The following is a 12327-nucleotide window of genomic DNA, read 5'->3' as shown; positions in this document are numbered from 1 at the left end:
TAAGCTATTTTTTACTCAATAAATACCCATATAGCGACTATGCGTTCAATTAAATAAATATACATGTCCAAGTAAGAATAATCAAAATTTTATTTATTAACAAAAATATTCTATAATGAAACACGAGCGTATCACTTTTTTATTGTCGCTAAATTACTAAAAAAAAAAAAAAAAAAACAGCTACTACTCACTAACGTACCATGGATTCTGATAGACTCGCAAATTTTTGCCTTTAATCATCTGATTTTTTTCAAGCGTTACATTCCAAAGCTTAACATCTCCTTGTATGTAGACGGTGTCCACCACCGCAGGGTTAACCTTATATTTAAAATCAGTCATAAACTGCCGATTGACATACACCTCAAAGGATGTTTTGGTACAAACAATGGCTAAACAAAAAGACCGCCCAGGGCGAAAGTTTGTGTCAAACTCCGAACGCTCTTCTTGTGCCCAAGCTCCATTAAGCCAGGCATTTCTACACACCACCGCCTTTCCAATAGCGCCGCTGCTTGCTTTCGAAAAACGTGGGTTTAGGTGGAATGCAATTACTGGATGTGGCCATATGTCCTGCCCCTGTTGCAGGTTTATGTAAAACGAGTGTGGAAGCAATCGCACTCTCCCTTCAATCTTCAAGCATCGACCTTCGACCAACGAATTTGGTGGCAATGCTCCATAATAAGGCAAAGTAAGGCCAAGATCATTCGAACTACAGTTACGCTTAGGTGAACTGTCCGACTCTGTGTTCGGGGCGCTAATAAGGCACCACTCATGAGGTATTTTAACAGTCTCCTCAACGCTGGCGTCAATTTCATTAATCCCATCATCTATGTGAAGCTCAATGTTATTAGCCTCTGACTGGGCTAATCGTTCAGGATATTTTAAGACCAAAGTTCGCTTCATTTCCACGTTACTTACATCTCCTTTTACTTCCAGAATGCGAACATCCCCATAAGGGATTCGATGAGTGTACGCTGCAAAGTGTTGTCCGTTTACCGATATCATATAGCATGCTTCAGTAACTAGCACTTGAATGGAAAACTTCTCGCCTCGACTTAAAAGAAACGGCAATGCCGAGGACACTTCCTCGCTTCCCCAAATATCCTGTACTTTGGTGTTGCGAACAATATAGTTTTGTGGCAGTCGTGGATTAATGTGGAGCGCCACATCTCGCGATTCATTGTTATAAGCAAGATTTATGGAAAACCTAAATAGGATGAGGAACACTTTAAAAATTAATCACGTAAACTTGGCCACTTAACATACCTCTCGCAGTTTACCAAGAGATTCCCAGTCACCGTGAAACTTATCCCTTCGCTCAATTTCCCTATTTGATCGTTGAAATACTTTGGCACAGCATCTGCATATTCGTAAAATGAGGCCTAGAATGGGAATTTAATAAGTAAAATGGTAAAACTCTTAATTACTCTTAAAACAGTCTTTCACCCCTCCAGTTCAAGGTTTCTCGTAAAAGGCAGTGTTCGGATTAAAATATAGAAAAATTCGAAAGTCCCACTAGCCTTGTCAGCCATTCCATATATGAAGAAAATTTAAGATCAACTTAATTTGTTTATTTTGGGCACAAACGATAATACGATAAGTAATTTCCAAAGGATAATCAAAATAATAGTTGCTTAGATATACATATATATAATAGATATAAGCTATCATTATAATCTTTTAGTTATGTTTACATATTATCTAGTACATAGGTATGTAAGTATGTACATTTTTAAGTATACATTCTTCCGTCAATATTTTCAATGCTTGCTTACCTCATTCAAACCTCCCTTTTTCAGCTTGGGACAACAGCACATAATTTTTTCATATAAAACGCTAAGACACATTTTTTGTTCTGATTTTGAACTCTGAATAGCCAGAACTAAAAAAATAAAATATTCCTCTAATTCAAATTATGTACTTTGTTAACCACAGAACACTTTACGAATCGCTTGTCGAAATGCATTTGTTTTTAGACATTATAGAACGAATCAACATCGTGCTTGCTCGCTGGGTGTCTCACCGCACATTGAAAATCGAAAAGTCACTGTAACTTAAATACTGCGCATGTAAATAATATACTTTTAGTGCCTTAGAATTCGCTGCTGATGAATATATTCTGTCCTAAATCTTTCTGTTCCGTCTTCAGGAGCTCGAAGGAATTATTATTTTTTATGTTATTTAACAAAATAGTTTGGTTGCCAAATATTTAGCTGTATTGTTGTCTCCCCGTTTCGCGAATAACATGCTTGAAGAGAATTGAAGCTACGCCGCTATGACAACGCCAAAAGCTCTTTTTGAACTCGACATATAAAATCGACGACATATGTATGTATGTATGTATGTATACACCCCAAACAGATGTGCAAATAAATGGCGAGTAAGCTCCTGAATTGACTTGTGTTGGGAGCTTGAAAAGAACAATTCAACTTTAAATAATTATGAAGAGTGGCTAGGGTTCAGACTTGACTAAGAGCTGAAGCCACCCACCTTGTCAGACCGCGACTATGCCAAACAGCTGTTAAGAGAGCAGCACGCGAATAGGGGAATTACTGCGGAGTACGCTAAATGTCAAAACAAAGATAAAAAAGAGAAGAGCATTTGTACATGATGTGTACAAGCGCACACATGTACGTATGTAAGCACAACCTCTAAACCACAGCAATTGTGCTCAAGTTTTCCAATTACGCACTTTCAATTCATTTCCATCCATCACCTCGATGTCGCCGATGCAATCCGAAGGAATGGATATTGAGCTCTCCGCCTGTAGAAACCTCTTGTGCAGTTCCGTTGTCGTACCGTCCAAGGCATCCATATTTTGGTCACACTATACACTTGCCTCAACAGCTGCAAAATCAATGTGTGTGTCTTCCGATGCTTTGAGCCCTGACGGTCGCGGCAATAAAATCCAAACAGTTAAACTTCGCTCGATTTTGAAGGTGTTCTGCCACACAACATCTGACAGATCTACGAGTTCTGTAAACAGCTTTTGGAACACTGGCGCTTTGATACACAAAAGCTTTAAAAACACAGTGCACTGGCGCCACCAATCAGTGTCAGTGTAGACAATTTTTTTTAAAACAGAATGGCCTCGCCCTACAAAGCCCACTTGAAGCCGCAGTGGACAGCCGCAGACACGACATACATACGATTTTATTGAATCCGCTCTATCGCACCTGTTTGATGTTGTGTTAAAAAAAGGTGCAACTTATTTAAAATCGCAGTGAAGTCACTATACACAACTCGTTTAAAATCGTAGTGGAGACACAAACCACTATTGGTTTAATATCGCAGAGCCACTATACACAACTCATTTAAAACATAGTGAAGTGACTAAACTCAACTTAAAACTACAGTGGCGCCATTGTGTATAGTGGCGTTAGTGTGGTGTTTTTAAATTGGTGTAAGCGCTAAAGAAACAACCCTGTCAGACCGCGACTGTGCGAAGGGCTATTAAAAGCTCCCCCACAACGCGAATAAGGGAATTACTGCGGAGTACGCTAAACGTCAAAGCAAAGACGGAAAAAGAGAAAAACACTTGTACATGATGCGTACAATCACATGTGTACAGACATACATTTTAAGCACTAAACCACTCAGTATTTGCGCTATGGTATCCCGATTACGCACTTTAAATTCATTTCCATCCACCACCTCGATGTCGCTGATGCAATCCAAAGGAAAGTGTCTTGTGCCCTCCGCCTGTAGAAACCTCTTGTGCAGTTCCGTTGTCGTATCGTCAAAGGCATCCATATTTCGGGCACAGTCTGCACCCGCCTCAATGGCTGCAAAATCTATGTCTGCCTTCCGATGCATTGGATCGGATGTTTTTAAGGCCTGACGCAACCAGAACTCGCGGCAATGAAATCGAAAAAGTTCCAAGCGGCGCTTGATGCGATAATAGTTTAAACTTCGCTCGATATTAAAAGTGTTATGCCACAGAGCATCTGACAGATCGACGAGTTCACGAACCGAGTGGCAGGCCAGGAGTATTATTGCCGTCATACTGACTATGCAAAGATGAGGTTACCGATTTTACACGATGCAAATGCGGTTTTGAGCAAGGAGCTTATACGCTCTCTCGCTCTTTTGGTGCAATTCAGCGCGCTTTAATGTACGAGATTTTTTCTGGCGGAATACATATATAGGTACACATGTATGTATGCATGTATCTGACAGCCAAAATACGTGTGCCTTTAGCGGCGGTTTGTGCGCGGACTGTTCGGAATTTGATTTTATGCCGGCCTGACCGAGTCCACCCATAGCTCAATAGTTTTTATCAACCCCGAGATATGTAGCTTTCGGATTTTGATAACATTGTCTACGCAAACAAATTTAGTCATGCGTGGGTGCCTATACATGCACAAGCACAAGCACAAGCACTTTTCTAGATATATGTATATTCTTCATTCATATGTATGGGTACAGGCGTTGTCTGTCGTGTTCGATAGCGGTGGTAGTTCTTTTTGGAACTATTAATGTATCATAATCATAAAGTTGACGATGCAATGCAATTAGTATCGACAAACTTACATCCTCATTTTTAAACCTCTGATAGGTTTCATCCTGGCTTCGTTTTTGCTTTCCACAGCAGCAGGTCATTTGGATTATTGAAATAAGTTGATCTCGGAACAGTTGAAAACGTTGCTATTGTTCATTAAATAGCTGAAAAACAATCTGTTACCAATCGCAAAGAAAACCTTGTTGCATGCTAATAATTAAAAAAAAAAATATTTTATTGCACAAGTATAAAATGTTCTTCATTCTTAGAATCACAGGGGCGTTTCACGTAAACACCTACATATGTACAAATTTTAACTTGCTCGATTTCAACAACCGCTACACGTCGCGAAGCTTTTCAAACTGATATTTTGCTTTGCACATTTATCATTCTCTGAATCAGCCATTAGACCTCTCGCTGTAAAAAGAGAATGATGTACATACATACATATTTACATTCGTATGTGCATGTTTTTAAGGCAATTGCCTATTAGTTGTTTTATTTCATTTTCCTGCTGTTTTAATTTAAACCAAAAAATCATATATCGTTACAAAAGTGGTGTATACCAAATTGGTATTAATAATCGAAATCAACTGTCGAAGCTTACATTCTTTCTGCTTTTTAACTAAAATAAGTTTGTGAACTATCAAAGACTGTTTATTGCTTAATTTTCAGCATCATTATTTATTTACATAATTTATAATGATTATTATATATACCGTTATTATTAAAAACAAAAGTTTAATTAAAACTATAAAAATACAGCTTAGATTAAAAACTGTAAACCAAAAAAATATCTTCCGTTCTGCTTTCTAAAGGCATATTCTGGATTTTATGTTAACAGACAGCAGAGGGTACATTATATGTTCAAAACTTAACTCAAAAGAAAACGTAAGCGCTGAATAATTAATCGATGTACATACGTAAGGAAATTGTTTGAACCAAATCGTGTTACTCTTTAAATAGTTGTACTATTCTTGACTCATTTTCGTGTGTAGACTCCAGTCATTGCTTTTTTTAATGTTAATACAAGTATACTAGTTTTTAAATGGGAGTGTACATTGTACACAATTACATGTGAATCTTAGAGGGACGTAAAATATGTATTTGATATTTTCCAAAAATAAAACCACATATTTTATATAAAGGATATATATCATATCTCAGCGCTGTCGTGTCGAGCGTGTACCCATCCCATGATGTGATTTAGAAGTTGGTCCTTTATAATACTTTGATAACGTTTTGCTAGTACGCGTCGGTCGGGTGTTGCTGCTGCTCCGTTCTGAAGGTTTTTCCATATCTGCCTTTAAAGGCAAGTCATCGTCTTCATCCCATCTAAAGTCTTTTTTTTCTTCATCGCCAAAATCCTCGACGTTAGCATTAATCTTTAATTTACGGCCTCGGCGGTTTCTTGATGATGAAGAACTAACATCAGTGCGCTCCGACTTATCACTACAAATATGGTACAAATTTTAAAATAAAGTCCGTATCAATAAATCTACAACTCACTCTTTTAGGGGAATCGTGTTTTCTTCTCCTGCTTTAAGTCCACGATTCAGTAGGGCCAGCTCACGCTCGGCAATTGCTTTTTTATGCTCATCTGCCGATTCTGCTGCACTTAGCTTAGTTGTGGAATCGGCCATTTGCTTCACAGGTTCTTCATGATTGCCTCGCTTCAGCTGCAGCTGTTGTTCCTGGGCCTGTTTTATAGAGCGCTTTAGCGCACTCCTGAGGGTGTCGCGGGAGTTTTCAGGCGCTGCATCGGTTCCCATCTGAGAAAGTCCAATCGCCTCCAAAAGCTTTTGTCCGAGCGCAGCTTTGACTTCCGACTTCCGAACGGATACCGAGCCTGCTTTGCTATCATCAATATCGTCGCTAGCTCCATTGTCCGGGGCTGGTTCACACACTTCGGGATTTTCTTTCGCATTAATGGCCCTGGCCTTAGGATCGCAAATGTCTTCCGGGACGGTACTTGTGGGTGCCTGCGTTAGCTGACCCAAAGATTCTTTTCTAACAGTTACCGCACTTTTCTTTGTTTCTCTGAATAAAATCTGTTTCGTACTTAGACATATTTCTTTTGAATTCTTTAAATTTGGGGATCCACTGTTATCGAGCACAATGACTTCAGACGGCTCTGATGACCGATTGTCTGTTTTGCGCCTTTTAAAATTGTATTGGGATCCGGGCTGGGACTGCGGAGAGACGTAGTCATCCTCAAGGTACTTCACATCCTGCGGATCGACTTCAAGGGGCGGTTGGGGATCGACCAGTACAATGTCTTCTAAATTAACGGCACTGTCAGAGCCAATACAACTCTGACGAGTTTTTCGCTGGTCTTTTGTTTCTTGTTGTTGCTGCTTAAGGAGGGACATAAGCGCTTCATTAATAGCGTCGGCCGGATTTGATTCGAACTGCGAAAAAAGCACAGAGTTGATACTCGATAGTTCGTTGCTGACATAAGCTGCCTTTGAAGTCGATATCGACATTGTGGAGCGGGTGTTGTCAACAGCAGGTAAATCAAGGGCACTCATCTTTCGTTGATGGCGTTTGAAAGTTGGAACGCTAACCGTCTTTTTGTGACGCAGTGGCTGCGGTTCCTGTTCCGTGGGACTGGAAGGCACTAATTGAACCGACGTTTCTGGTGGAAGTTTATAAGGCATTGCACTGGATAAGTCAGTAAGCTTAAGTACATCTTTAGTCGCCTGCGATGAAGTGTTTGAAGAAGCAGACGCGATAGCTGAGGAAAGTGGAGGCTGATCTTGCTGCTGAACCACAGGCAGCATTGGGGCCAAATATGGACCTAAAAGTTGTGTGAGATCTGTGTCTTGAAGAAGGTTTGTGTCTGACATTATAACAGCAAACTTTGAACTTTTTAAGCGGGACATTTGCTCATCGCAGTTTTCTGCTGTCACCGGCCATTTCAGAGCCTTGAGAATAAGCATCAACAAGTCTGGATCCCTAATAACGCTTCCCAGGAAAATTGCATCAGTGAGGCTTTTAACATTAGAAATTGACGTTGACGGGGGTGAATTATGCGAATCAACCGATATAGTTAAGTCGAGGGTTGTCGCCTTTGTCTTAGATTGGCTGGGCACAGTTTTCTTCAGCTTTGGCAGAGCCGTTTGATGAAATTGTTCTTCATCCTCCCTCTTCTTTTTTGGCGCCGCAAAGATCATGTGCTCTGGCAGTGCTTCCTCTACGGAAGGTTCACCCCCGTATTGGGGTACCAGTGTAGTTGTGACCAGTGGTCTAACATCATCAATAGGGTTTCGATTTTGCGAACACTTAAGCAGTGATACCTGTCCGCTACGCATGGCTTTAATGTTGTTTAATGTGTTTTTAAGATTTCTACTTTTCTGCAGAAACAAATTACTGTCCTGAGATTTCGTTCCTGGATTGCTAACGTTTGAAGAAATAAGAACGGAAGCTGTAACCGTGTTTCTGCTATCTGTCAGGTTGATGTTTCCGGTATTGTCCTCTGTTTGGACTTCAGGTATATTACCTGTGATGCGCCCATGAGTCTGGATGAAGTTTATTACTCCTGTCGGCGATGGTTTTGAGTCTGGGCTCTTTCTCATTGCGTTGCTACCCAATGACTCTGTATTTAGGGGCACCAAAGAAGGCAGACACTGCATAGTTCGTTGTGCGATAGACAGTGGGGCCGATCCATACCTAGTGTCTGTAAAAACGCTGTTGCGACGCCCAGTGTTCATATAGTTCTTTACTGATCCAGCGGGTTTGCTCAGAGAAGAGGATGAGAAAGACGCAGCCAAGTAGTTTTCGCCGGTTTTTGGAGCAAGCTCTACGCAACTGTCTGGTTGAGGCTTGGATGCGGTGTTTCTGGACTCCGGCACGCGGGTCAGCAAAATGGGGCGAAATTCATCAATTTCCGCTTGGACCTCGTCGTATCGGTGTGGGACTTTGGTTGCTGGAACGCTCAGCCGTGCGGCAGCCGCTTCCCTCGCATTCTTAGGCTGAAAGATTTATTAAGTTGTGAGCTTACTGATTTTTAGTGGTAAGTAATCGATTACCAGTGTACTAAGGAGAAAGTCCCGAAACACGAGCTGAGTGTGTTTTGCTATATTTGACAGCGACGCCGTGGCCTCTACCTGGCGGTAACAAGATTTGCAGAGCACTTTTGGCAGAGGATCTTCTTCAGCTACCTAAAAAGAAATATATTTTTTAAATGTCGAGTCCTAGCAAGTACCTGTAGGTCTTGTTTTGATACTTATCCAGATCTAGGATTAAATTCTAGTTCCTTTCTATTTACTTACATTTAGATAAAGGTGTCGAGATATTTTATCCTTCAGTCCCTGTGTTTTAAAAATAAACACACTTTCGACCACGGAATTCGTCTTGCTTTTCGTGTTGGCAGCGCAAATGCGGCACAAGTGCTCAAACTGAGCATCCATGATACGAATTTCAATGCGCGTTTTTTTTCCTAGCTCAAAGCGTCAAGCCGAACATGCTGATGACAAAATGCAGAAACAATTTTTAAAAATCCCAGGGGTTCGGTGTAATAAGCTAACTCTTGTTAACGCCAAATTTAGACACACACACTACCATTTGCAATGCAGTTCGCCTTGCCCACTACTTCGTTTTCATAAATTTTTACACTTGCAATTTGAGAAAGTCGTCTCGCGGTTACTGAGAGCGTGCAAAACAAAAGGCAAAATGAAAAACAAATAATAACAAACTGTAAATGTATTGATCATTGAAAGCGGAGAGCGCAATTCCGAGAGAGTGAGAAACAGAAGCAGATCTTTGCTTTCTTCTTTTTACGCTGTTCACAATCGCTACGCTATGTTTTTGTGGAAAATAGTATTTTTCATTTTATTCTTTGCTCGAAAGCTTAGCAGAAGTCTTTTAGTCTCGACGAACGTTTTGGAATTACGAACATGAGCACAACAAAAGATTTATTCACTTAAAATAGACTTCTGCCACAACGATTTCACCAGCACTTGCGTTGCGACGAGAAAACGAAATAAAACTGAGCGAAATAAATGTTGCTGCCGTTTGCCATTACACTCACCACTCACCCATACTAATGCATTTCCGTACGCACACAGTTTCGCGCTGATGGCTTACAGTACTCTTTCTTTGCTCTCGCCTCTCCTACGTTGTTCGTACCGCCGGTGATGGTGTGCGTGCTCCCTGACTGTTGTTTGTATTAAACACTTACACGACTTTTGTTTCTATTTTTCGAGCGCTGATGCATACGTGTGCGGGCTTGGTGTCCGTCTGTTTCATGGCGCACAGCCAGTTTTCCGCTCTATCCATGTGGCCTCAATGGCGTAAATGTAGTTGTCTGGTTTTTCTTTCCACCAGTTTCTTCTTGTGACCGGGTATTTAGGGCCTATCTAAATACCGTTGGAGGCGATTTCATATTTAAAAGCTTTAAAGAGTCCTATTACTTCCCTTATTAAAATACATACATACATATGTACATGCATACATATTATGTATTAATTTGCCGCTCGCTCACTTATCAACTGTTGGTGCCTTTATTTACGTAACTCAGAAGTAATGAGCATCCAATAGTTGATTCCTCGCATGAAGCGCTCTCCTTATACTAAAACTAGTTGTCATTCCTTTTGATAGTGTTGGTTGTTTTCTGTTTGCGTGCCTTAGAGCTTATGCCTCTGATCTTTCTTTTGCCATTTTAGCTATGAATTTTCCTGAGTTTTTGTGATTCACTATGTCGATGTTTTCGTGCATTTACGCCAAAATGTGGGCATAAGAAAAAATTTATCCGGTTTTATTATCGTTTATTTTTCAACCGAAAATCAAGCGATAGCTTTTGTATTCGCAATAAGTGCGATGTGGAAGTACTGAACTTGGTCGCTATGTTAGGAAAATACAGTCTCTTCATTTTGACGCAAAACAAATAAGTAGGCAAACTTTTTGAATTTTCTTGATGCCTAAAGTGGGCAGAATTTGGATTTTTAGACGAGCTCCTATTACGCAACCATGTTTATATATGCATTTACACATGTGTTGACATATTTAAACATATCTTAAATAACAACAGTCAGAAATATGATGATTTTTTATTTTAAATCTATACATATGAATCAACATCTTGGGGTATCTGTTACTCTAAACCCAATTTTAATTAATACATTAATATGGCTGTGCAATGCTTTTAGCACCTTTATACAAATTGTTTTCCCATAGACATATGTATGAATATGAATATTCCTTGGGCTTAAATGCATCCGATCGCCAAAAGGTATGCAAAACGTTTGGAACACACATTCCTCCCAACTAACGCATGTATTTCATGAAGCAGCCACATGATGACTATTTACATTAACATACATAGGAATATATTGAAAAATGCGTCCATCTTAGGGCTACATTTCTGACATATAAAGAAAGTAGTGTTAGCGTTTTTTTTGCATACCCTTGCAGAGAGTATATGGTTTCCAGTAAAAAGCTTGATGCGCAGCGTGAGAGACATAAAGTATATATATTCTTGTTCATATTCTCAGTTTTCAAAAGTCTTGAAGTCTTGGGCCAGATCGAGCCATTATATCATATGGCTGCCTTAGGAATAATTGGCAAATGAGTCGACAAAAATACACATGTAATGTTTAAATGTATATTTGATGCCATGGTATATAATAATCGGATTGCCGAAGCTAGCCTTCCTTCTTGTTGTTATTAAAGGTAGTATTCTTAGCTAAATAAATAAAGGATATGTGCTCCCTGATTCCCAATTATCCCGTAAACACCTTTCCGTTGTGTGAATGTGAGCTTAACGTACATTTTTAATGTATTTTTTCTTATCGTAGACAGATGCAAAATTATGTGCAACGAATGTGTAACAATTACCCGAATTACATCTCATCAGATATTTTAAAATTTACGAGCGCATTTATTGGGCAACCCTTTTTTCTTGTTTTATAAATTTGGCCAATTTATATAGATTATATATATATTTTTTAAGTTTGGATACATGTAGATGCCTTCAAATTATTACTATTCTATTGACATAACGTTAACGAATTTTTACAGGATAGTTATTACACCAGCGTTGTAAATAATAGGGCCTGTCGGTCCTATTCTTAGCCTATATTTATGTAAATTATATGTAATTTTTTTGTACCTTACGCAAACTCCGAAAATATTGTTTGGACGAAAAGGAAGCATACCTTTAGGCTGACAGATTTAGTGCAATGCTGGATACATCTTGAACAGTAGTAATCAAACAAATCCGAAATTGGCGTATGTTAAACCCTACTCCAAACAAAATATCTTAGGTCATCAGTCACCTTTTAATAGTTGAAGTTAATAGTTAAAAAATCTTGTTTAGAATCCGTAATAGTAATATATTAAAGGGAAGATTTACTTTGTTTATTTCTCAAATACCTTCTTTTACTAAAAATATTTTCTTGGCCTTTTTGCTGTTTGACTTCATTCTTTGTAACCAACAATGGGTTCATATAGCAAAAAAAACGTTAGTATAGTCTGCGTGAAGTCATAGCATATACATTTTGACTTTTAGCCTTCTACTTGTAGAGCCGAGTTCTTGCAAGCGCTGAACTCCCAACTCGATGAGTGAAACAACGCTGTAGTCCATTGAATGCTAGACCTGAATGTTGGGCGCAGATACATTTAGCATTGTGCAAAACATTTTGCATTGGCCGGTAGCTGCCAACGCTCCGCTCGAAATTTCGATTAAATTTGAAAAAGGAATGGCCCAAGAGGGGCCGCACCTTTAGTAAGTCAATTTTGGATTGTTATAATGCATCATCAATTTAAAAATTAGCTCAAAACAATTGCTCGCTTTTTGATAGGATCACAAATATTTAAATTTGGCACAC

General features: G+C 39.4%; 2 protein-coding genes across 7 annotated transcripts; both read right to left on the bottom strand.

The window, feature by feature from the left end:
• Positions 1-66: 66 nt before the first annotated feature.
• LOC6730397 (galectin-9) lies at positions 67-4911 on the bottom strand. 5 transcript variants are annotated; one of them, XM_044922333.1, is made up of 4 exons: positions 4799-4911; positions 4531-4708; positions 1264-1379; positions 67-1204 (listed from the first exon to the last, which is right to left on the bottom strand). In XM_044922333.1, exons 2-4 carry the CDS (start codon positions 4597-4599, stop codon positions 184-186), a joined length of 1206 nt encoding a protein of 401 aa, XP_044778268.1. In that variant the 5' UTR covers positions 4600-4708; positions 4799-4911; the 3' UTR covers positions 67-183. The 5 variants fall into 5 exon arrangements, with proteins under 5 accessions (XP_044778268.1, XP_016022860.1, XP_002077579.1 ...); XM_016179296.2 differs by having other exon boundaries at positions 4531-4662; positions 4799-4884; XM_002077543.4 differs by lacking the exons at positions 4531-4708; positions 4799-4911 and adding an exon at positions 3628-4263.
• LOC6730396 lies at positions 4707-10552 on the bottom strand. 2 transcript variants are annotated; one of them, XM_044922332.1, is made up of 5 exons: positions 9062-10552; positions 8773-8966; positions 8530-8661; positions 6008-8472; positions 4707-5950 (listed from the first exon to the last, which is right to left on the bottom strand). In XM_044922332.1, exons 2-5 carry the CDS (start codon positions 8908-8910, stop codon positions 5662-5664), a joined length of 3024 nt encoding a protein of 1007 aa, XP_044778267.1. In that variant the 5' UTR covers positions 8911-8966; positions 9062-10552; the 3' UTR covers positions 4707-5661. The 2 variants fall into 2 exon arrangements, with proteins under 2 accessions (XP_044778267.1, XP_039147123.1); XM_039291189.2 differs by having other exon boundaries at positions 9538-10552.
• Positions 10553-12327: the final 1775 nt, after the last annotated feature.

The sequence above is a fragment of the Drosophila simulans genome, chromosome 2L, assembly GCF_016746395.2.
Source record: "Drosophila simulans strain w501 chromosome 2L, Prin_Dsim_3.1, whole genome shotgun sequence".
Lineage (NCBI taxonomy): Eukaryota > Metazoa > Arthropoda > Insecta > Diptera > Drosophilidae > Drosophila > Drosophila simulans.
Note: the sequence above shows the minus strand (reverse complement) of the source record. Positions and strands in the feature narration are given on the sequence as shown.